Source organism: Apium graveolens, chromosome 7, assembly GCF_009905375.1.
Source record: "Apium graveolens cultivar Ventura chromosome 7, ASM990537v1, whole genome shotgun sequence".
NCBI classification, from domain to species: Eukaryota; Viridiplantae; Streptophyta; class Magnoliopsida; order Apiales; family Apiaceae; genus Apium; species Apium graveolens.
The window spans coordinates 204407846-204435180 of NC_133653.1; the positions used below are offsets into that span (position 1 = coordinate 204407846).

Here is a 27335-nt window from a genome sequence, read left to right on the forward strand (position 1 = left end):
TTAAGTATTCACTGATAACAAACGATTCCTGGATCGGTTTAATTGAACCTCACCGGAAAATACAACGGGGCGACAACAGGAATTTTGATCTGATTTTTCGACTTGTTCAAGAGACGTTTGTGGGTTGTGATTGTGCGATCGTGTTCCTGAAAGCCTGTACCTCATGCCCAGCTAATCTGGGACGTTTCTGGGCTAAAAATTGAGTCTCCGGAAAGCTTGAAGGACGGCGGAGGTCGCCGTTAATGGCTTCCCCGCCGTCGACGGTGGAGAAGGAGGAAGATGAGGCTAAACTATAGTTTAGTCCTCGATCTTCTACCCTTTTTTCAAAATAGTCCCTGTATTTTCAAAATCTTATAAAAATAAGATTTCTGTTTTATATATTTTCAAAATTTATATTTCTGATTATTTAATTTTCAGAAATTAGTTTTTAATTGACTTTAAATTCTAAAAATCAATATTTTTAATTCTAAAAATTATTTTAAATTTGAAATTAAATCTTAATTATTTCATTAATTAATTTTAAGTGATAATTAATTATTTAATTAATTAATCAATTAATTTAATTATTAATTGATTAATTGATTTAATTAGTTATTAATTAATTTTAATTGATTAATTAATTAGATTTAATTATTTAAAATTGATTCAAAAATTCCGAAAAATAATTTCTAACTGTAAAATATTATTTTAAATTATTTTCAAAGCTCGATAATTATTATAAAATATTTTAAAGTCAGATTCGGGCGTTCGAACCCTATTATTTAATTATAAAATGATTCGAAGACCTATTTTAATTCCGAAAAATATTCAAAAATTCATATTAAATACTTGGAAGATCATTTTAACCCTGAATTTCTTTTGAAAAATTATTTTGATCGAATACCTTATGTGTTATGTGCTATATGCTCACTGATTGATGCGTTATATGCCTATGTGGTTGTGATTGGACTGTTTTAGTCATAACTTTCAATCCGTAAATCGGATTTGGGTGAAACGAAGGGTAGATAAAAATTTCTGACATCTATGTGATGATTAGAATAATATGAGTATGAATAATTGATAGATACTTGTGATGCCTAGCAGAGTTAGCAAGACATAGAAGAGGAATCCAGTGATCCATAAATAGAATTGAAGCGTAAAAAGAGAAGGCAAGTGATTGATAAATAGAAGCAAGGCATAGAAAGAGAAGGAAAGTGGTTGATGAGTAAAACTATTAGATGAGTACGAGTAAAGTGGAAGTCGTCGATGATAAGGCAAGTACTTCTGAACCTTTTTCAAGATATATTGCAAATATTTTCGAAATGTTTCATAATATGTCGCTATTATTCAAAATAACTCATGTTTTATATTGCAAGCACTTTAAACTATTTAACCTTGAAACCTGATTCTTATTGATCTTGAGCCATAAGCCTTATTCTTCATAAACCATTGATTATTGAATTCCCAGATGCGAGCCATACACATACGATACTACTCTACAAATACATATCTACCACATACTGATTCTGATATTGAATTTCTTAACATACCAACCCTTATTCCTTGTCTAACAGAAGACTAATTCTTGGAACCCTTGAACCCCTGGTCTTCTACTTTCTGATTTTTTCCTTGATTGAAAGCCAATCTTTTTGAATTCCCTATTATGCCTTCATGATGTTATGAATCATCCTATACTTCAAGATAAATGTTGTTTATGATTCAGATTATTGATTTACATTGGTTATCATATTGAGTTATTTTAGAATTGGATGGTTTTATAAATGTGGACCAGATTCGTGGTCATAATAGGCCAATGCGTGCCTTGGATCCAGTATATAGAGCAAAGCTGAGAGCTTTGCTCGGGGTTAGTGCGTGACTGATCAGCAGCCTAACCTTGGTTTTTAAAATGAAAAGTGAATATCCAATTCTAATCATTGCTTATTCAGAAACTTGATTCTTCTGAATCATTTCATTTGGTGATTGTTTAACCTCAATTGCTGCTATTATTACTTGCTGAGCTAGTAAGCTCACTCTTGCAAATTTTTTTATGTTTTCAACAGTTGAAAAGGGAAATTGTTGGTAATGAAGATTCCCTGTCCAGTGTGCGAGCTAGGATTTCCGGTTAAGTTGGATCAAGTTAGCAGGAGCTTTATATTATAGATGAGTTGTGTAAGATTGTAAGTACAATATCCTTAACCATTGTAAGTTGAATTAGTGAAATTTGGTACGATGTAATAAAAGTTAAGATTATGGCTTGTTTTCATACTTTAACCTGTTGCGATCCGTGGTTGTATAAAGAAGGGTCAATGCATATAATACTTTATATACAGGTTTAACTATTGTGGTGTGTGTTGTGAGCCCCAAACTTCTGACCCAGGTTTGGAGGGCGACCCAATAAATTTAATATATAATATTTTTAAATTATTTAAATATTTAAATATAAAATATATTTATTCCGATTAGGATATTATCATATACGAATATGCATATATCCTTATCTGTATCCGCAATAGTCGGATTCGAATACGGATAATATCCATTTTGTTTCGAATACAGGTAATATCCATTTTATTTCGGATATAAATACGGATTTTTTGGACGAATATCAAAATTTTCAAATTTTTTTGATAGCCCTAGAGTCGGGTGATATTTTATTTCGTCTGAGTGAACTCATTTTAGTGCAAATTTGGTTAGTCTAGTTACTGAGTCTATTTAGTTAATTTGCTAAGTAAACGTAGCACCCCAAGTTATAAATTGGTTTGGTTAGTAGTTTGTTTTATGAGTTCGTGAGTGTGCACTAGTCTTTTACCGAGTTTTGTCTTGATTGGCTAATTAGCTAGATTAACCGGGTTTTTTATGGAGATGTCAGGCTAGTGTCTATATATTTAAGTCCAAATGTGTTTTTTCATGTTGAAGTATATATAAAGTTAAGTCTATTCCGTTAAATTGAAGTTGATTTAGGCACTGATCTTTGATATCTATTCATAGTATTTTAATTTCATTCATTACAATTATTTTTAATAAAATATATGTTTATATTTTTGGTAACTTACTTTCACTTGATTGTTATATATTTATACCATAAATCATGAGCTAAAATAAAGTTATTACGATCTTTTTGATGTCTTTAAGTCATATATATTTATTCAAATGAAAATAAAGTTTAAAATCAAACTAGAAACTATTCTGCACCCTCTTAGATCAATTAGGATGATAGGAATGGTAGTGGAGCCCGAGCGTGGGCCCCAAAGGTGGGCCTTGGTAGTGTAAGGCTGGGGGCGGAGTGGGGCCTAGTGGGCCAGGGTGGGGCCTACTAGGGCCCATTGGGGTTTATTTTCCATGTTTGGGGCCTATATGAGATTATGCTTCGAACCTTGGTGAGGCCTAATGGGCCCGGGGTGGATTTTGGGGGTCCGGAAGGAGGCCCCGAATAGGTTATGTGATCTAGGGGGTGTGTTAGGGCGAAAACATGCACTAATATTCACGCAAGTATACGCGTTCGCAAGTAATATATAATACTTTCTAGTTCGTTCCCTCAGAGACTCAGACTAAATTATTGTCTAATTAAACTCACTCACCAATGTATGATTACTTCTCAATGTTAAGATAATAACACTTAAAATTGTAGATTAAATATTAACTATAATTAACTACTTAATTAACCACTTAACTAACACTTCAATTTATCAATAATAAAACACTCATGAGATCACAACTTTATTATTACTTCCTTCTATAGCCATTGTTATTACCTTTAGCATGTGACAGTGATGATATTAATCGAATAACACGAAACTGATAAAAGCCAACTTTCATTGTACTAATACCATTCCACCAAGCATCCACAATTAAGATAGAAGTTGAATAGTCATCAATTATGTTGAGTTCCTATATGTCTACAGAAATTGACAACACAACGATTTAAGCACAAGTTATTCCTTTTTGATTACATAGGGCAAATAAAACTGTTAGAGTTACCCACTAATCATGCACAACGTACATGAACCTATGCTAGCATGGCAAGTTCTAAATCTCAAGATCCACCGTCGCTTCACAAGAGATTAACACCCTATCTTATATGTTCGCGACGCACATAAGACGAATACGCACAACCAATACTAGATATCATGCAATCATCACACACTAAAGTATTAAACAATTAACTAAAGAATTCCATAATAAATCCGTTGCAACCCCATGATCACGATTAGCCCATAATAGAACTTATCGCCATCATGGGTTCATATGAAATCATGATAAACAAACACAAGAAAATAATAACTAAACTAATTATATTAAACAGAGTACGTCACAAGAGTAAATAAGTCAAAGCAAGAAAACTAGCATCCAATGTTACAACGAAACAACAATCACAAGAAAATATGCTTCCTCTTCATTGCGGTGTGCTAAATCAGTCTTCTTCCTTATCTCCTTCGCTTCTTGCGTAAAACACAATCTTCTTCTTCTTAATCCCCCCTGTGAAAACGTCTCAAATCTACTTATATAATAGTCCCATAAAACTCAGATTACATAGAAGTTGGAAGCCAAACAGAAGTAGAAGTCTAAAATAATTCAGCAAAATTCCCGACCCTGCGCGGCCGCTCAGCATAGCTGCGCGGGCACGCAGGTTACTGCGCGGCCGCTCAGCATAGCTGCGCGGGCGCGCAGGCCTCTACTGGAAAAAATCCAAGTTTGCTCCGTTTCTTCGCCGTAATCTGCCCGTTCCTTTCCTCTCGCAATGGTGAACACATGCCAAGGCTTATTCTTGATGATTCCTCCCCCGAAATGCAACTAATACCCTGAAATGCATAAACACTAGAAAAACGCATCAAATACACAAAATACTTGATTTCAAGACACCAATTTAAGCCATTTTAAGACGTTCTAAGTGGTATAAAATGCCACTTATCAGGGTGGGTGATGTGATCGGGGATAGGTGATGTCATTTAAGGGTTGTTTTTCTTGGTTTCCTTTTACATTTCTATTTTGGTGGTTTCTATTTGATCATTTGCTTATATATATAACTAGTATTAAATTCATCATAGATTCTTTAATTAATTGTTTGATATATTTACCTTAATTCTACTAATTTACGGGGGCATCGTTTTGTGCCTTATTGATGTATTATTGGATCAGTGGGTTGACACTACAAGAAAACAAGGTTAATTACAACTGATTTAATTTCGACTGCGTCCATATTTGACTGCAGGTGGTCGAAAAGTTTTGAAATGTCTGAATTCGACTGGCACCAGTCAAAATTTAATGGTTAATTTTTAATCGGTCGAATTTACAAATAAATTCAACTTGAACCAGTTGAAATAAAAATGGTCGAATTTAAATTAGTCGTATTTAGAGTAAAATTTGACCGAAAAAATATTTGGTAGAATTTATAACTGGAGGAAAAAAAGCAGGAAGTTTCCCACCAAAAAAATATTTTCATTACTAAATTCAACCGCAGACAATAGAAATTTCTTTTTGAATTTGGGGGGAAATTTCTCTCTGAATTTAGTTCTCAATGGGAAACTTTATTAAATTGAATCCGGTTGAATTTATTGAAATACTAAATTCGACCGTAAATTCAAATTTAACTAGTTGAAATAAAAACGGTCATATTCTAAATACAACTGAAAAGTGATTCTTTCGAATTTATGATTGAGGAAAAAGAAGCGGGAATTGTCCCACCATAAAATTTATTTTTCATTTACTAAATTCGACCGCAGGCAATCGAAATATTTTTTCATTTTGTCGGGAAATTTCCCTCATCCCCCCCCCCCGAATTTATACAAAGCGGGAAACTTTGTTGCACTGAATTCGGTTGAATTTACTAAAATGCTAAATTCGACTACCGCTAGTCGTATATTAAATTCGACTGGAAACTGTGAAAAATTAAATTCGACCAATTTGCATCGTTTTTAGCCGTGTTATAAACTCAACCGTATTTCGTTGATTTTGTGAGTCCATTTTAGAAACCCTACTGCTTTTTTCTATCCAGTAGCAGTTTTCCTCATCTTTCTCATCCCTAATTTCATGATTTTCTCTCTTTCTCATCATATTCATTCATGTGATCGTCATTCATTTTCAAGTAAGTTTAATTTTAAGTTTTCATATATTTTCAAGTAAGTTCTCTTTTTATGTTCATTGAATTCTATATTTGATTATTATTAATGTCTTGATTTCTTCAATTATTTATGTGTTTATGCAATGATTTGAGTAACTTGAATTTGTTGATAAAATTAACTTTGTTGTTGTTTATTAGGCTTAGAATATTAAAATAATTAGTAAAATAAGTTTATAATTTTGAGATATTGTTAGTTGTTAGCAATTACATTGTTTAAGTTTTTATGTCTAGCAATGCATTCACCTAATATGAATGTGTGTTTATTTGTAGATGGAATCTGATCATAGCTGTATAGGTCACAGTCGATTTAATGTAGCAAAATACATAACGGAAGAATATAAAATTGGTGTGGATAATTTCATTAAATTTTCTATTGAACATCTTGAAGAAGAAGATAATGGCCTTAAAGATGTTCGTGCAAAGATTATCATATTATATACTACAAGCATCCTACTAGCGTAAAAATTCATTTATATCGACATGGTATCAGGCAATGGTATATTAGGTGGGATTCTCACGGGGAGAAAAAAATTTCATGGAACAAGGAAGGAACAAGTTATATTAACACGGGCTACAAAGATGATGATATGCATGATGCACATGATGATGTTTTCGAAGATTGTGAGGATTTTGTTGAAGAACCGAAAGAAATAGAAAAAAATATTTACAAGATGGTGAGCAGATACAGTTTCCCCCATCGGGAAAGTCATCAAAGAAAAAACCAAAGGATTATGGTGTAACACATAATTGGACTCTCACAGTTCTCCATTCTTTGAACTTCCATATTGGGAGACACTCAGCCTTCGTCATAAAATTGACATTATGAACACTGAAAAGAATGTATTTGACATTATTTTCTACACAATTCTTGATGATTCAAAGAAGTCCAAATATAAAACCAAATCAAGAAAGGATTGTCAAGAATTAGGTGTACACCGTGAGTTGTGGATTCAAGGTAATGGTATAAAACCACATGCACCATATGTACTTTCGAGTGAACAAGTTCAAAAGTTATATAAGTGGATAGTCTCATTGAAACTCCAGGATGGGTATGCCGCAAACATATCCAGGTCTGTGAATTGGAAGAAAAATTGCATACGTGGGATGAAATCACACGATTGTCACGTCTTCATACAAAAAATGTTGTCTATCTTTTGTCGTGATCTACTTCCGAAGCATTTATCTGATCCTATCATTGAATTTTGCAACTTCTTTCAAGATTTATGCTCATCCAGTCTCAAATACACATATTTAGAGAATGGAGAAAGATATAGTGAGAATAATGTCTAAGCTTGAAACTGTCTTTACTCCTAGTCTTTTTTGATCACATGGAGCATTTGCCACTACATTTAGCAACCGAGTATAATTTGGGTGGCCCGACCAATAGGCGTTGGATGTATTTTGTTGAAAGATACTTGCACAAATTGAAATTGAAGTTTGGAAACAAAGCTCGAGCGGAGGGTTCAATGGAACAACGCTACATTAATGAAGAATGTGTATACTTTTGCATGTTATATTTTCATTCCAAGAATAGATTGATGCATAATCAGTTACGTCTAAATGAGGCCCCTCAAATGTTTTATAGTGTTAATTTTTTATAAGTTTATATATATCCGACACTTCCTAGTCTACGGACTAAAGATAGAATCTTGAGTTGTGATGAATATGAACTCGCGGCATACTATACTCTTATTAATTCGCCGGAGGTTGGAAAGTACTTGAGGCAAGTTATTTTTAAATAATTTTTTTTGATTACTTTCGTTCAAAATGTGATGCTTTTATTATTTAACTTGATTATGTAGGGGTTTTTAAAAGTTGTTACAATGACAATACCCACATTTGAAGGATGCGGAAAAGGAACAATTTCAAAAAGAATCATTTAAAGATACGCTCAAAAGAAGGGTATGCGTTGTAATTTATATGCACATACACAAATTTTCCACATATAATGCTTTTCACATATGTTATTAGGTACAAGAAGATGAAGAGCTCAACAAGAAATTTATGGACCTAATAAGAGGTCCGTTGTATAAAGTGGAATCTTATAAAGCATGCAAGTGTAATGGTTACAAATTTGATTATGTAAATGTGCAGGATCTCACTTCACCAAATTCCTGTGTTGCTGTCATTGGTGAGGAATTTAATTGTTTTTCTTAATATCTAACTTGTATTTTTCTTTACCAATTATTTTCAAATTTAATACATTTTTATTTATAGGGACTTCTTACGAAGAACATTATGGTAACTACTATGGAAGGATAGAAGAAATTTTAAAACTCTTCTATCAAAATGGGCATCAAGTGATCATCTTCAAATATCATTGGTTTAATCATATGACACATGTGAAAGTCGATAAACACCGGATGACTATCGTAGATGTTAAATCAAAACTAAATGCCGAAGACGTGTTTGTTTTGGCTAGCCAAGCTCATCAAGTATACTATGCACCAAACATTTCTAATGCAAAATCATCATGGTACACGATTTTAACAACAAAGAGGCGACTAGTTGATCAAAGTGTGTCAATTCAAGAAAAACAAGAATGAATGATGATGCTTTACAAAATGAAGTGTCAAATGCTTCATCATCACATGTTGAAAGAGTTATTATTCATGATCCCACAATTTTTTTTTGTTGACTTCAGAATGTTTGAGAATGACTATTCGGTAGATTACAACAATGAAGAAGAAAGTAAAAATGATAAAGAAGATGAAGAAGAAGAAGAAGAAGAAGAAGAAGAAGAAGAAGAATAAGAAGAAGAAGAAGAAGAAGAAGAAGATGAAGACAAAAATTAGGATGAAGATGAATTGTACGATAATGATGATTTAATGTAATTTATTTTTATTATAACAATCAAATGTGTGTCAAAAAAATTATTTGTTTATCTAATTTTCTATAAAATTTGTATTTAGCCAAGTATTTTTTTTGCTAAGTGGCCAAGTATTTGTTAATTTAATTAGATGGATGATATCTTCTGTTGAATTAGTGCAGAACAGAGGTTTCAGCAGCTACTGGACAAAAAAAATCTGGTTCATTAAATTTGACTGAATAACAACAAAAAATATCACTCGGATAAATTCCACCATTCTCGGTAGAATTGAAATAAAATATATAAACATATTTTGCCCCATTTTTCTCACTTCCATCTCTCTCTCTCTCTCTCTCTCAAGCGGCTATCAATAAAAAATAGGGTTAAAGGAGGCTGAAGGAGGCGACTATTGACTGTTAAAATTAATGGCCGATGAACACTCCAAGAATGCAATCAGAGTGATAAAACTTCACATGTTCATCTCTATTTCCTTGAAATTAGGGGTTTTTTTACTTTTTTTTGACACGCTCTCTCTTTCACCTTTCTCTTTATTTATTTTGGGGTTATGTAATTAGTGGGGTGTACCTGAGAAACAAAACTTAATTAGGTTGAATAACCCTCTGCAAGGCGTGTTTATATATATATATATATATATATTTTCTAAGAGTTGAGTATTTGGTTATTCACAAAAAGCCACACTCAGTCTGAGGGTAGGGCATACAGTGGTAAAGGAAGATTACTCCTAACTTGTAATTTATAGAGAAGAAAATAAGTATGTGGTTGAGAAAACAAGGGGAGTTTGGCTGGCTGATGGTTTTGTGATGTTATTATTTTTCTGGGGACATTTCGCCATTATGATTTTTCTAGTGCTCAGGTCTCACTGTCTCAGGCTCTGGGTCAGTCATAAATACGCAAAGAGCTGGAGATTAGGCTTTTATTTAATTTAAAGTGGATTAAGATTGAGTAATCTACCATTGTCTTTACTATTTTGACATACTCTTTTATGTGTTTTGTACGTGGTCTGGACTGGTCCAAACTCAAGGAAGGGCAAGGGAAACAAGAATGGTGGGACCAGAAGAAGTGGACCTCACAAACCTAGTGATGTAGAAAGTCACGTGGAAGGGTCTTACGAGGTGGGAGAAAGCAGCCAAACAATTCATTTTGAGAGGAAAAGGCGCACATGTTGTGAATGCGACTACCCGAGAAAACCAACTTGGAATGCAAGGCCAACGGTTCAATTTCTTCCGAACCTAAAAGGGTAATAAATTGATTTATATTCCTTCCATAAGTATTGTGTACTTAGGAGTTAGTAATTTATTAGTTTTAATGATACATTATTACTAATGTGAATAATGTCTCTTCGCAATCCATGCCCTGCGCTTAGAACAGTTGGCCAAAAGAATAATAAGCATTATATCTGTTCACATGAAAGATTATATTAATTACAAAATAAAATAAAATGAAATTAAGATTCACTGTAAAAGCCTCTGTTCCTACCAGCTCTACTACATCATCGACTACGAAACACTCGCCTAATGCTTCCACTGGCTTTGGTAACATGATAAGTTGATGCTAGGATTTAGTATTGTTTTTGCAGGCCTTATATGGTTTATGAGTTAGGGAAGAGGCAGTGCTGCAGTTTCATTTCATTGTCGTACATTGTAATTGTGTGAAAATCATTTGATGATAAGATGTACTTAACATTCATCATCAAATTCACCCTATTTAATTAATATAGAATAGTGGCAGATTCGCCAGTCTTCATTGTATAACATAGTTGCAGTCTTCTGCTCCCTTTGCAAATTAGCCAAAATATTGACAATTATACTTCTAGATCAAGTGATTTGATTCATCACTTTCATTCACCAATTTTCCCACCAAGAGATCAACTTCTGCCTGAAATATGACAAATATTTCTGGTTCAGCGGTTGTGCAAGAGTAAAACCGTTCTAGCTTTCCCATTGTTCAAGGAATTTAAGGATTCAACACATTCTGAGGCTGATTTTATATTATAACTAAGAAAGAAGTTGAAGAGGAGACCCATGTTTCTTATTATATCTTCAATCTTTCATGAAATATTCGTTGTGTTCATCCACAGAATTATTTTTCCATTAAATGAAGCTTTTTTATTTTAGAGCCATTTTATTGCTCTGCCACAATTTAAATATAACAAATAATTTTGAGCCATTAAAGTGCTTGTTTTTTTACATCAACTTGCTAAACATTCATTATGTTTTTACAGTTTTATGGGGAATATGCCCAAGAAAACTCTGGCACGCCTTGCTCGCCTAAAATGGGATGAACATACAATCTCTACAAATGGAGATGCACGATGCTTGGTGTAAGACCCCCAAATCCGGGATCGGGGATCCGGGTTATCACGAGTTCTATTTCTATTATTAATAATTAATATTAATAAACAACCAACTACTGTGTACTGTGACCCCACAATATACACACAAACACCACAAATTATAGTCTCAGAGATGAATACCAAAAATAATACCGGTCATTTTATTCCATAATAATCAGTCATTACACCTCAAAAGGGTTTCTGAATAAATTTAAATATTCTTTTCCATTATTAGAATTCATAAATATACATAAGCCCGGTACAACAAAGTTGAAAGCCTGGCCTATTGGTAGCTACTACCTCAGCCATAGCGGTATCAGCGCCTACAGGATGCTGCAGATATTTCCAATATGTTCGCGAATTGGGAGCTTGGTCCTGTTCATCTTGCCTACATGTTGTGTGATGAAGAAATGAAGCAAGAGTGAGCAATACAGCTCGCAAGATAATATATAGTTTAATCAATAATGCAAGTATCTGAATCGATAACTTATTGAAAATCTTTATTAAGTGTAAGATAATTACTTAATGAATATAAGCTTAAAAAGATGAAGTTACAAAATACTGCAATATACTTACAACCTTTAGAAAAACTACTTGAACTACCACTGTTCAAAGTATAATAAGTTTTCAAAAGCTCATCATATAGAAGGAGCTACAAGATAAAACTTGTATAGAATCAATCATTGAAGTACCATTTAGAAGAAATGTAGTTACGAGATACTTCATTTTCAAAACATCATTTTGAGAAGAAACTCTTTAGAGCATGTGTGTGAAAGTAAACACAAGGTTTTTGTTCAAATATATTTGGAAGAAGGAAACCACTGGAATAACGTGATACCTTTGTTGATCATGCAATGTATCACTCTCTATAATTCTCTACTAGTAGAAGGACCAATTCCTTTTGAGTCATCACCCTGGCCACATGAGAGCATTATGCTGGACTGTCCCACAACCTCTTACACTTTGATGGAATGTCCCACAACCTCTTACACTTTGATGGACTTCCCCACAGCCTCTTACACTTACTCTAGCACACAAGGTTTCAGACCATTCCAGTTTCTTGAAGACCTTATCCTTATAATTGGAATCCAAATTTAATCGACATTTCTCGAGTATATAATAACTCGTTGATAGGTACAATATTATATATATACAACTACTCCCCAAATATGGGCAACTAACCAAAAATTTCTTTTATCAACACAACAATCTCGTTGCGAATATAAAAATACATCACGGAGCCGAATTCTCGGATTTTTGAGCGAGTATTTAACTCCCCTTCGAAAGGAAGATCTTAAATTTGAAAACAGGTTTTTGGGATCCGCTCTAACTTTTAAAATTATTTTGAAGACTCGAAAATATTTTTAAAAGCGTTTGGAAGAAGGATGATTTAATAGAATAAATCAGTTCCAAAATTATCGAAGAATATCTGAATATTATGATATAAATAATATTCCAATAAAGAATAGCTTTTATTAAAATAATTAAGTAAAAGTTTTGAAAATAATTTTATGAAAATATTTGAAGTAAGAATGATTTGACGGTTTTTATCATTTCTCGAATACTTGGCGAATAACGAAACATTATTCTTTAAGAAAATAAAGAATATTATTTAATAAAATAAGTGGAGTCATAAGGTCTCGAATGAATATTCAAAATAATATTCATTTATTAAATAAAATAAAATAAGTTTTAGAACTAGGGACTCTATTCAAATAATTAAAATAGTCTTAGATCATAATAAGAATCTTAAATGAATATACTGAAAATAACATTCACTTATAATTTAAAACTATTGAATAAATATTATTTGATTAATAGTTTTGAAAACTATCTATATATATAATATACTCGGGAACATCGTGTCCCGGTTTAGAAAAATGTTCAACTCTGGGTCCCCTATACAAAGGGTATACGCACATACTGTTTATCTCTAGCATTGGTATTATGCAGTTTATAAATAATTGAATTGAAAATGAAATTTCAAGATACAAAACATGCATGAATATATGTATATAATAATATTTAACATGCTTCAATATATCACAATATTTGCTAATATCAACCATGCACTTATCTCAAGACATAGCATATTTATCACAACAACAGTGTACAGGTAAAAAACTTGCCTGAGCGATCGGGGTTGGTAAAAAGCTTGGTGTGAATCTGGTAACCTATAAACAACATATAATCCGGAATTAAACCACAGTCGCTTAAGAAACTAGACTTTATCCATTTTGACCCTAACGTTCGCTTCTAATCTTAACGATTTACATTAGTAGCTCGAGTACCCTCGGCTCCATCATTTTTATAAAATTAAGCATTAAACATTTTAAGGCAAATCTTTTGCGAGTACTTTACCAACTTCCTGATAAAGCTTACATAATTATTTTGTAATCCAATTAGTCTTTTAAGGGCCCTAAACAAGGTTTCAAAGTTAAGCAAGGGGTAAACGTTTGTTCGCGAAACGCCGTTACTTAAAACGGTCGTTTCTCCTAAACCGTAAATCGAATCTAAGCGAACCACATACCAAAAGGAAGATTACAACACGATCTAGCTAAAAATGGAAAAGTTACAGTTTTGATAGTGAGTTTTCTTGTCCGAATGCTAAGCACAAACAGTCTAAAAGAAAATGGGCATTACGACGACTATGTTTACGAGTTTTCCAAATTTTCACTACACCAAATCCTCACCAATTCATCAAACATCACCAACACATCAATGTTTCACTTAAACAACACTAACTCAGTCCATAACCTAAATAGTATCCACTCATTTAACCATAATATAGATCCATTACCCATAATCATTTCAAATCAAACAAATCTAACTAGTGAATATGGATCATGCTTCTCATTCACTAATCCAACCATAAAACTTATTAGACTCAAATTAAAAGCCAGGGTTCTGAAGATTATACCTTCTTTGGATCCTTAAACACACAAACAAGATATTGTTGTCCTTAATAGAGCCTTTATCTATGTTTATCATCATGTTCAAACTTGCAAAGGATTTCAAGAAATGAGTTAGAACTTTCAGAGTTACTATTATTCCGATTAAAATAACTAAAAAAAATGAGGATCTTACCATGTTTATCTGGACGAGGCTTGTAAACCAGAGTTGTATTACATCTTAATACCTTTCCAAATAGCTATAGAAAATAATATTTGAGTGAGAATCGAAAGAGATAGAGTTGTTTTAAGTTGTTGTTTCTGTTTTGGCCGAGAGCAAGCTTTAAAGGGGGGAAAAGATGAAATTCTTGGTTTCTTGCCTTGAGAAATGAACTACTCTACTTGGTTGAGATTAATCTTAGGATTAATCAAGTGTTTGAAATACTTGGTGGAGATTAATCTTGGCAAAATATCTTAATTTGCTTGGTTAGGCTTAACCTTGGTTAATTAGGCTGTATATGTGTTCAAGCCCTAGTAGGTCTTAATTCCAGTACAACTACATTAGCTTTATTGTATAAATCTATCTATAATAATAAGGGGTACACTTCTAAAGTTGTCTGAGTTCAATTTAAGCGCAAAACTTGTCTGTCAATTTTAAACGTTTTAGTATTATCATTATGTGAAACACTAAAATATTTGTCTGAAGTGCTGATAAGGTGATGTGGGCTGCATTTGATATTTGTCTGTGTAAACAATATTAGAGTAGTGTTTGATAGTATCTAAATGATATTTTTCTGAAGTGATAATTTTTTTAACCAGATGCTTGATTTCTAACTACTAATAGTTAATATTCTATTTAACTACATGATTATTTAAGGGCATCTAATATTAAAAAGCCATTATTTACTATCTTGCAGAAGCAAGCACAATATTTGGGGAGTAAAATTTATGCAGGCCTTAAGTATCACTCAATAACACTCTAAAAAAAGTGGGTCAAAATAAGGGGGTCAAAACTAATGTGATAAGGGGGTCATAACTAATGTGCAAGCAATAAAATTACTCAAATTATAACATCACTTCAGATTGATAAAAACAGATAATAACATAGATATAAGATTATATAAAATGAATTGTAGGGGGTCAAAAAAAGCAGAGACCTCAGGGAACTTGTAACTGACTACAAGCTCAGGGTTGATTAGAGAGCTACTTTGTTCCATGAGTTTCAGGCCCTTAAACTATAATGTTTCTAACTACTAATAGTTAATAATAGACTTTTTTTTTTAATTTGAAATACTTTACTGTGTTCTTTTATTTTAAATCTAAATAATATATTTTGGAAGGAGTACTACATTTGTCCCAAGGAGATTCTAAAAGAAGATGGGGATGAAGCTATGAGAGCACATCTAAACAAGAATTTTAAGTCCTATCTTGATACTGAGAGGGCCCGACTTCTCAAGAAGTTGAATGTCTTATTTAAATGCGAATATACTGTAGAAGAACATGACATAAAGGGTGAAGCATTCAAGCCTCATTACTTCTCTCAGCGGGCACATAATTCAATATGCATATATTGGGGCACGCCAGAATTTAAAAAATTGTCAGATGCTAGCAAGAATGCCCGAGAAAAGATAGAATTTACCTTCTGGACCGGTGAAAAACCATATGAACAAAGACAACAGGTCTTATTCTATCTTGTAAATAGGTTAGTTAATTTTTTTTATCTTTTGCAAGTATGAGTGGATATGTCCCTGATTTGGTATATTAATAGAAGTTTATTGAAAAGATGAAGCATCAATAATTATATTTTCACGGGTTTAGTTTATGACCTTTTCGTTTTCACACTTTTCTGATTTTCTAAATATGGCGTAGATAAGCAGCAACTGATAGCAGCTTCATCAAGTGTGCTAATAATAGTCTTGATTGTGTATATATACTTTATTTGAAGTGGCATTTGTTTTTATGTGTGTGACACGAGGAGAGTAGTAATTAACTACATGGATTGTATTAAGAAGTTCTTATTTTGGTTTTAATCTCTCATGTTTTGTTATCGTTGCTTGCCTTTTATGTGTAATCATTCATAAATAATATATCCTGATTTTGTGTGTTTTACTCCATCGAATCTAGGTCTTAAAATTAGTATGATGGAAATAGTTGGTTGAATAAAATATTGAATATGTAGCATCATGTTTTGGTTTATGACTCACTCAAGTTGATAAAGTAGATTATAATGGGTTTATGGCACTTCAGTTCTTAAATTTAATGTTCCAGTACTTTATATGTTCTGAAAAATGAAAAACATTCAATTATAGTATTCATATTTGTCCAGGAGCTGTGGCTTATATTGGACAGTTTGTATTTAACTCTGCAAACTTAAATATCAAGGAAAATTTGATAGGAATATGTATTATCTCCGCGAAGTTGAATACAACCTACTCAACAAATGGTGCGATACTGAGAGTCGTGGACATTTGTTTCCTAATATAAGTCATTGCACGTCTGAACATAGACTGATTGATACTATGTAACCATTAGGTATAAATTGTGCAAAAGAAGATTTATGCAATTTTTAATTGACTTCAATACTAGTAAATTTAATAGAAATGGTTGCTTGAAGTCATGCATTATTAAGGATCTGGAAAATATATTGATTAACTTGGTTGGATTCATAAAGATGTATAGATAATTAAACATAAAGAATGATGAGTTACTTTAGATGTGTTTTCCATCTGATAGGAAATGAATGAAGTAAGAATTACGAAAGGTGAGATGCCAATCAGTGATGTGGAATTTATGAATATTGTGTACGACTCCAGTGAACCACATGTGATAGAGCTACAACTTTGTATTTTATTTTTTAAGTAAATTGATTTGTAATCAGCCTTGAATGCTTATTTTTTATGGCCAGTTAATAGAGAAGAGATTTATTTGTGATTCAGCTTTCAAAACTGAAAAAGGTGTGAGTTGAATTGGAAGATGAGTTAGAGTTTGCTGATGAAGAGGCATCCCCCCGTACACAAAGGGCAATTCAGCGAAAGAATAATCATATTGTGCTAGCTGGAGCGAGACCCCCGACTAAGGGGTGGGTTAACCTGTTTCCCCAAGATACCTTGGCAGAGTTGATGGGAGCACAAGATGTAATGAAGCTATTAAAAAAAATTAAAATGAAATACTCTGAGGAATCATTTGACGTCGTTCCTGAAAAAATCAACTCTATGATGCCAACGATATTAGAAGAAGTTAAAAAAATGTTTCGTTCTTTACTCATGGAGGTGATGAAATCTATTCTGGACGAGAATGTGAGTAACTTGGACACTACTGCTTTTCCAGACTTGAGTGAGCGATCAAAGCACAAAATTTATGTTCGGACAACAAGTGTTGCGCTAAAAGGGATTTTGAAAGACAATGATAAGATCATTGTGCATGTAACATTTTTTATTTATTTAAATTAATTGATCAGGAAAGCAATAGATTGATTACTTGTTAGTTAGTTCTTGAGATTAAACATAATATACTATTAAAAAAATTAAAATAAGTTAATTTTGAAGTCTTAGGAACTTGGCATACAGTAACAAAATAAGTTAATAAAATGAAAAATTAAAATATTTAGAACTATATTATACAAGATGAAGTTTTATTTTTTGAAGAATGTTAAGCCAACAGACCTGGGAAGCAGATTATCAGTATTATCTCCTCCTTTCATTCTACAGGAAGAGTCTCATATGTATTTACTTTTTGGATTATAATTTTGGAATCTGGAAGTTTAGTACTTTAATAACTATTTTTCCATTAAGATTTGAAACAAAGATTCGACTTTTTCGTAAATTTCAGGTATACATTAAACTGACCGTTAGATGATTCAGTGTTCAATATCAATTGGCTTTATCATCAAATTTCGATGATAACTTTTTTTATCGGTTATATAAAAAAATCAAGTGTGACTGCTTTTGTGGGAATGGTGTATGGTATTTAGGAAGTCCTTTCAATTCTTAGGGTATATGTATATATATATATATCTTACGGATGATTATATTTTTCTGAAAATGTGATTAATACAATGTATTAATATCCTTCTGTGGTGTCAAACTTTTGTGCAAAACTACAAGTGATAAAAAAGTGTAGCCGGGAGATAAGTATAGGTATAGGTTGTATAGTACGACTATCTCATTGAATCATTTGACCAGTGCTCAAAGTAAGTATCTCTCGAAAATAATATGTAGTGCTCTAGTTACAGGCGTATAGTGCACTAAATTTATTTTTTTTTGTTTTACTATCTTAAAAAATTTTTGTTATACTTGGAAATTTAATTGGTATATACTTGTTTATGTACCAATGCACGAGACCCTGCTAACGAAGGCATTGCTGGTGCACAGCACCTCCAACATTGGAGATAAAGATGCAGTTGGAGGCGATAAAGAAAACGGAGTTGGAGGCGACAATGAGGATGAAGATCTTGACGCAAACAACTATCCGTTACTCTAGGTCTTTTTATTTAGTCCGGTGAACACTATGCTTAGCTTCTTATGAATAGATGGGTTTTAGAACCTTCAGTTCCCCTTTTGTAAAACTACCTCTTCTGTTAAACTTTCCCGGTTATGTAACTAATGGTTTATTTGAACTTTCTAGTTTTATCAGATATAACATGGATATAACTTCCGGCGCTGAACTTTCTATCTCCTTTATAAAGCTAAGTTAACTAGGTATTTTGTTAAGCGTTTAAGGTATGTAACCTTTGTTAAGCTAACTAGATTTGTTAGCATATATCTTTGTTATTTTGTGAATGCATGTTTGGGTATACAAGTATATAAATTTGGGCTTTTATTAGTGCTGGTCATAAGCAGTATTATATTTTTTTAGGCTGTTAATTCGACTAATATTGGTTGAATTTTAATGATATTTGTTGGGTAAATATAGTCGAATTCAGAAACATCAGTCGAGTTTAATATTCGACCAAAAACAATCAAAGTTACTTTTTGATTAAAAAAAGTTGAATTTAATTTTTCACTAAAATGGTTGAATTTCAAAAGTGACCATTTATGGTGGAATTTAGTATTTTAGGCGGGAATTTCAAATTATACCAAAATTTTGGCGGCATTTTCAAATTTTCAAGTGAATATTTGAAAATTTAAGGCAGAATTCTGGTGGAATCAAATTTGACCGCCTTGGGTTGCATTTTTACAGTCGAATTCAAACGGTTATAATTTTTCGATCGTAATTGGATGGTCGAATTTAGTTAAATATGATTAAACTTCTAAATTCGACTCCCTTTATTTACAACCGATTCAAAATAGGTCCAAATTAGGTAAATTCGACCGCGAAGCTAAATTCGACCGATTTTTTCCGGTCGAATTTTGCCTTTTTTCTTGTAGTGATGATCGTTGATGAATATAAGAAATATGTATGGGGATACTAAATTTATTGTGTATACCAACTTGGTAAAATAAAAAAAGTATTGGTACAAAGAAAGAAGGATGTCGCTTAAAAACATTTGAATCTGAAGTGCAATATTTGCAGAGGCATCAAACCAAATAATCTTGTTGGTTATTTTTCATGGTAATGTCTTTCTTTACTTTATAGTTCAATTTTTATGTCTTAGGTGGTTTTTAATTATGTACTAGATAATTTATTTTCTGATAACAATGATTTTGTTAGATAGTAAATTATTTGGAACTTCCCGTATTTACCTCTTTAATTATGCACAAGAAGCAAAATATACCAGATTTGGTGCATGTTTGATCGTGTATTCTAGGGCGTTTTGTTCTCTTCTCAACATGAAAGTTCAATTGTCTAAATATTTACGAGCGTTTATGCATGTCCGCTAAATTGCTTAAACATCATTTGTCATTATCAAGATTTATATCAAGAAATTTTTCAAGCAACAAATATATCTTTCATTAAATTTCACGCTATTATCGGTCGGACGTCGGAGTGAACTTGGGATATTTTTCTTAGCATATTTCTTTTTATATGACAGATCAGAAGAAATCAAAGATAAAATCTCATTTGTAGAAAAAGAAGAGAATATCTTTAGCATCAAATAATATTGGATATATATGAATCAAGTGCTCCAATGCTATTAAAATTCTTTCCGTTCCTATTTTCCTTATAATATAAATTTAGAATATTCTTCCATTATAATTTATTATCTATTATTTTTCTTTTTCTTCCCAAAAAATATATTTCACGTAATTTTTTCTATATCAGTTTCGAAAAACAACTGTTTTTTTCTATATATGTATGAATGGATTTGTAATAAAGTATATATATATGGTGCTAAAATGCAAAAGACTTCCATAATAAGCCTGTGTATTGGTGTTAAAGTGTATATAAATATTGCCATTGACACACAATTACAGACGCGCACAAAACAAAATTTATTTTCATATCTATCTCTGTGAATTTTTCGCATTACAATGGCTAAGAAAATGAAGTTGGCTTTCATGGTTAATGCGGCTAAGAGAAGAGCTACTTGTAACAAAAGAAAGAAGGGTCTGAAGAAAAAGATAGAAGAGTTGGCAACTTTGTGTGGAGTTGATGTATGCGCTATCATACACTGCAGCGAACTGAACCCTGAGCTCGAATTTTGGCCAAGCAAGTCGGAAACAGAACGGGTGGTCGCACAATTTCGAAGTCTTCCCCCGAGAAAGCAAACGAGGCATATGTTTGACGTTAAGAAATGGACTAGAAAAAATATTGCTAAAGTTGAAGGAGAACTCCAAAAACTGGTGAGCGCCAATCGGGAAAAGGAGCTGACTAAGTGTATGTCTGACTGCTTGGCTGGGAGATCAACGTTGGAAAACCCTGTTTTGGAGGATCTGGATGATCTTGAAAAGGCTGTTGATAGAAAATTGGATTACATTGAAAGAAGGATTGAAGCACTGCTGTTAAATGATCCTGACCAAATTGGTGCAAGTACCAGCAATGCTGGAGGAGACTGGACTGAAAACTCGGTACCTCGCGACTGTCCTTGATTTAGATGGAAGAAAAAAGATCTTGTTGGTTGTTATGTTTTAATGTTCCTCCGGTTTTGAATATTCGATCCAAATTAAGTTTTGATAAACTCTTGACAATATATCCCAAATAGAAAAGTTAAAAAATTCCATCTATTTCCTTAATTAGTGGGTGTTCTTTTTGTTCTGTTCATTTTGGTAACATCTATCTTTGCGAGCTTAATTGTATAACAGACTCATACTAAAACTGATTTTTATGTTGTTCATTATCCATCCAATAATTTTTCTGGATAAGTAAAGTATATAGATCATATTGCTAAGTTCAAAATGTTTAACAGGTAAGCTGTAATACTCTAATTAACATGTCATACATAAAAGGACGGAAAAAGGAAAATAAAACATTCTGGGCTACTAAATAAATGCTGAACATAATATAAAAAGTACTTACCGATTGTAGGTTGGAGCAGCATAAACCAACAGTCTTAAATCAACAAATCAGCATACTGTACATAGACCAAACAAGCATTAGTACATAGGGATCAGGTGCTCTGTACCTGCAAAAAACTGTACTGAAATTATAAAATTTAGAAAAGTAAATGAAATAGTCACTCCTAACACATGGGAAGAAATTGAACTTTAAGAAATCCTACATGTCATTTGAGTTGTAACCTTCGATTCTTAATGAAATAAAACTTATGTATTATGAAATCTGTTTCTATATCTTCAACCAGTTCTCGCTCAATATTAATCATCATCGAATCTGTCAAGAACTCCTCCTCCATTTTATTGTGTAGAGCAGTTTTAATAAGTTTTATAGCTGAGAAAGACCTTTCGGCAGTGGCGGTAGAAACCGGTAATGTCAAAACAAGCCGAATCAACCGATCAATCAAATTATAATGATGCACCTTGTTTGTTTCAACTAATCTGCGACACAATTCATTGATAGTAGTCATATTTTGAAAGCTCGTATGATGAATCACATCAAGTTTATAATGCTCATGACTTCTCAAATAATGCAATTCTTGTTCACTAAAGTCACCTGGATATAAATTTTCTGCCAACTTGTAAATGTCTTCATCTTTAAATGATCTAAAGTTGTCCTTAGGGTCTAAAGCAGAGGTGAGTGTAAGGAGTTCTACGGCTCCATCACTAAACCTGGAATGCAACTCTTCTTGCTGAAAATCTATTGTTGAATTAAAGATATCAAAATGGTAGTGCTGGAAAATTGTCATCGAGTCATTTTGCTGGCATGAACGTCCTGTTGCGCTTTTGTACAAAGCATTCATATCTGGAACTTCAATTCCATGTTGCGTGCAAATTAATTGCACATATACAAGGAGATGATCAAATCCTTCTTCTCTCAAGGTAACAAGTGGTGATTTGGTAGTTGAGACTAGATTCATGGGGCTTACAATGTCAAGAGACTTGTGTTGTAGTGTCCGACAAAACAAGTCAGTAATCCCCATGATTTTATGCATCATGTGAAGTGTAAAAATAAAATCAAAAGATTTCACAATTATCAAACAACCACCGGCTTCTCCACGTAGTGAACTAGATGTACCTTCTTCAACAACACTTTCAAGCACTGAAATGGTTGCACCATACATATCAATTAAACTGCAAATATAATCAAAATGCGAGCTCCATCGAGTTGCACCACTCCGATGTAGATTACCAATCTGATTAATGCCTCTACCTGTATCACGTTCACCTGAAGTTACCATACGAGCAATTTTAATAACTTGAGCAGAATGCAACTCAGTGTGCCACTTGGGAGAAAAATCAATAAGATTAACAATGGCTGATAGTTTTGAAAAAAATAGCCAAACAAAAATCTCTTTTTTAGAAGCTCAAATCAATGCTAGCTGTAATCTGTGAGCAAAGCAATGTATGTAATAGGTATAAGGACAGCCATTAAGAAATAGAGCTTAAAGTCCGTTCCAAGAACCAGACATATTGCTAGCACCGTCATACCCTTGACCTCTCATATTAGAGATATGCAAATTATATCGAGAGAGGACGGTGGATATTTTCTCTTTCAATGCAGTGGTGTTTGAAACATAAACGATCTCAAAAAAACACTCCCGTAAGATACCAAGACGGTCAACAAACCTCAAGATGATAGACATCTCCTCCTTATTTGCATAATCTTTGGCTTCATCAACTAAAATACAAAATTTTGCATCTCCAACTTCTTCACGGATTTTGCTTCTCACTCTATTTGCAAAAATATGTAAAATTTGTTAGGTCCCAATTTGTTTGTAGAAGGGGGGGGTTGAATGCAAACAATACCGTTTAGTCGAATAAAATGCGGAATAAAATAGTGAAACAAAATTCAAGTTAAATAAAACTTTTATTAAACTTGAAAGGTGTTACAACTACGGTATCGGTTACAAGGGATTAATCTCAAATCAATTATTACAAATCTAGAATAAATTCGACATGAACTTTTTCTATTTTTGTAATTAAAAGATCAAATGCTAAATGCGATTTGAGATTAAGTTCTAGGGATTTTAATCCACTAGATTGATACACAAGAACAAGATAAGTATTTCTAGTTGATTGGATTTAACTTTACAATCTAGAAATTGATCTTGAAGTTGCAGATGAGATGAAATATTTTTCTGCTCCTTTTTCTTTTGTTCTTGAGTTTGTGTTCTGTTTTTTCGATGGTGAAAAAATAGACTTCTGCTCCTTTTTATCAAACAGCCGAATGTAAACATGTACTGGCATGACAATCTCTTTGGCCAGCAAGACTTTCGGTATGACAAAGTTTACAACTAGCAAGACAATTAAAATGAGCTAGCAAGACTTTCGGTATGACTATTGATTGTCATACCGATTGTCATATTAGTTCAAATAAATTGTCTTGCTGAATTAATAACAGATTTTAATCTAAACAGAAATTCTAATAAGACAATTAAATGTATTGGCATGACTTTCGGTATGACTATCAATTGTCATACCGATTGTCATACTAGTTCAAATGAATTGTCTTGCTGAATTTAAGCAGATTTTAAACCAATTAAAATCTTGTAAATCCTTAATATTAATTCTAAATTAATTAATCAATTTAATTCAATTAATCAATAAATTAATCTTTGCAGATATAATTTATTTTCTTAATTAAATTATATGACTTAATTAATTAATAGAGAATTAATACTAACGCTGAGCAGCATCCATTCTTCTGACAATCTTCTGAAAGTCACTGAGACTTATGAATCAATTCAGCCACTTCAATGCTGACACTCGATGTACTGTCTGGTTCATGAGTGACTAACTTCCGTGACGTTTCTTCATGTCTTGACTTTGATATTCTGATTGAATCCTTGTAATAAATGATACCCTGACGAGATCTCTGTCACTTGATTAAATCCACGATCTTGATTTATATCACTGAGGCATGATCAAATTCTTGAACTTCTTCCAGTGAATCTTCAAGTCTGCAGATGAACAATGTTTCTTTATTCTTTGACAGATGTTACTTTGTGAGATCTCTCTGATGATAGATCCACTATTTACTTATTACATTCTTATTTGAGTTGAGTTAAATACTCGAATAAACGAGTAGGCTATGACATATGCCTTTCAATCTCCCCCTATTTGCTTGTTAGACAATAACAACAAATACCTAGAGGATAACTCAACTAACAAATAAGAAAAAGATATAAACAGTAATGTAAAGTAAATAGCAGAAAAGTTCTGGATTATATTTAACATTTTCCAGATTCCAAATGAAATTTACAAGTGAATACAAGATAGATGTTCCTCTAGCCTGAACATATAACTACATTAGACTATCTTGATTCATAAAGCTCTAATCATATTACATTGAGTTTTGAGCTAATTGGCTTCAGTTGTCTTCTCTTCTGACTTCACCTTCTTCTAAATCTTGAAGCAATTCCTTGTCAAAGACACGATCCTTTTTCTGAAGTGAAGCTTGCTGGTCTGACTGGTTGAACTCCAACTGACTTCAGCTTATTCTTGAGTTGATTGTACCTTTTAACATTCTTTTCACAATAAGCTTGAATCAAGTCAGCAGCTTGAGTCTTCAACATGGATGAATATCCAGCAGTTCTCAAATGATGTTCCATCCAGACCAGATGCTTAGCTGAGTAGTCTTTAAGAGATTGTACATCTAGCTGACAGATTTGAAGACAATCAGACTTAAAGAATCTCACCTGATGAGGATTGTTGACCACTTGAGGACTAGCCCTGCTGGCAAACTCTTTAAGCCTTTCTCGAAGAACTTCATTCAATTCTGAGCTTCTTTTGACTTTGTTTAAAAGAACCCAAATCTCTGACAAAGAACGATTCTCAAATAGATGAAGTGACACCTTGAATGATCCTTCACTCTAACAATATACAAAAATGCTCATCTCATTTAGGGATCTATCAAAAGCAGCTGTGATCCTTGAGACTTCAGTCTTGATAGCATTCATGTACATGTCATTGTTAGGATTTGAGATTTCCAGCTTGTCAAGAAGATGTAAGAACTGCCTATCATTGTTAGTGCTCAGCTGAGGCATATCAAGTACTCTCCTAGCTTCATCCCATTTTTCACCAATCTTTAGTCTGACATCTCTTCTCCTTTCTTGAGCCTTAATGTCATGAAGACGTTGCTTTTGAAGAGTTTCTGTTCTTTGAATGTCTTTTCTCATGTCAATGATCTGAGAGACCTTCTTGAGTTCAGCTTCTTTTCTTTTCATCTCTGACTACTCCTTCTGAAATTCTTTCTCAAACATAGGATCCACTTGAGCTTCTTCTTCCCATTCTCCAAAATCACTTTCCTCTTCAGCTTCAAATAACCCATCTTTATCTTCCTGAACTGGTTCAGTGGGAATGTCAAAAATATCAAAGTCTTCCTGTTCTCCACTGTAGTAGACATCATCAGCCTTTCCTTTGTTTCCAGCAGAGGTATCTTTTTCTTTCCCTTTGGCACTACTCCCTTTCTTCTCCCCCTTAGTTGAGGGATCCTCTACTGACTTTCCTTTGGAACCTCCATCACCTCCAGAGCCTGATCCTCCACCAGACGGTCCTTCAAAATAAGTTCTTTGTTCTTCATTAGGGCAATGAGAATTCTTGATCATGAAATATAGGTGCTTCATCCCTTCATTGAGATGTTCCATGCCCGTATCTATCTTTAGAAATCTTGAGGAGTCCAGTGAATGATTCATCTCAACGAGGTCTTCAAGAGAAGTCATTCTTGTGTGTAGAGAGCAGAAGTTGGATATGTCATCAGCTGATAAAGTTGGAGTGTCCTGAATAGAATTGAGCTTTGGTATTACAGTGGTCTTTAGATCTGAGATGTCATTCCTTATGATTGCAAGCTGATTGTTGACAGAGGTGGAAGAAGAAGACCGTTCAACCACTTGTGCTTTGAATGCTTGAGCTTCAGCTTGGCTTTTAGCAAGTTCTTCTTTTAGGGCAGCAATCTGAGTTAACAGGTTTACAGTATCAGTGTCTGTGTGTGCTCTCACCTGAATTTCACTCGTGTTTGGTTCACTCACCTCACGTGCATGTGTTTCTCTCAATATAATTGCTCGTGAGGAGTCTTCCTATTGCTGTTCTTCTGTACCTGCATTAAAAATCACCCTAGCCTCTTCAAGAGAGGTCAGTGGTGGTGCAATGGGAATTCGCGAGTCCCGATCCTCAGTCAATACTATCAAATCTTTTGGAATAGATGTCTGAATTGTTTCAGGGATAGATTGACCGAGTTGCCCTCCACTTTCTCCAGATAAATCTGCGAGTGGAGAATCCCATAAGGGAGCCAGAGGTGTTGGATCTGGGAGGGGAGAAAATGACTCTATTAAAGATGGCGGAGAGTCAGATTTTCCCTCTGAAGCATGTGACTGCTCTTCTGCCGTAACTATGGCAGGCACTGTAACCGACTCTACGTGCACTCATCGCTGTGTGTCCTGAGTATGATCTGGGGAAGTGTATGGTTCCATTGTGAGTAATGGAATTGTGCTTGACTCAGTACAAGATGCCATGGCCCTATGGCGAATTTCAATAGATGCATCCTGTTGAGAGAATGCCTCTAGTAACTGTTCATTGGCCATTTCAAAGTCCATGTCCTGTTGGGAGGACAAGGATGGGCTTTCAGATGCCTCAGAATATGTTCTTCTTTTCTTAGGAGGAGGCAGAGCTGAGGGTTCACTCATATTTAACAATGTACTACTTCCTAGTAATCTTCTAGGTAACATTTTAGACAGTGGGGGAGAGGTTGAGATAG

At 33.4% G+C, this 27335-nt stretch overlaps 2 protein-coding genes across 2 annotated transcripts; one reads left to right on the forward strand and one right to left on the reverse strand.

Annotated features, from left to right (window-relative positions):
- The first annotated feature begins 20560 nt into the window (after positions 1–20560).
- LOC141674393 (agamous-like MADS-box protein AGL80) lies at positions 20561–21118 on the forward strand. Its single transcript, XM_074481101.1, has one exon. It carries the CDS (start codon positions 20561–20563, stop codon positions 21116–21118), a length of 558 nt encoding a protein of 185 aa, XP_074337202.1.
- A 466-nt stretch (positions 21119–21584) lies between these two features.
- Positions 21585–23226, reverse strand: LOC141674394 (uncharacterized). Its single transcript, XM_074481102.1, has 3 exons — positions 23046–23226; positions 21767–22898; positions 21585–21651 (listed from the first exon to the last, which is right to left on the reverse strand). Exons 1-3 carry the CDS (start codon positions 23224–23226, stop codon positions 21585–21587), a joined length of 1380 nt encoding a protein of 459 aa, XP_074337203.1.
- Positions 23227–27335: the final 4109 nt, after the last annotated feature.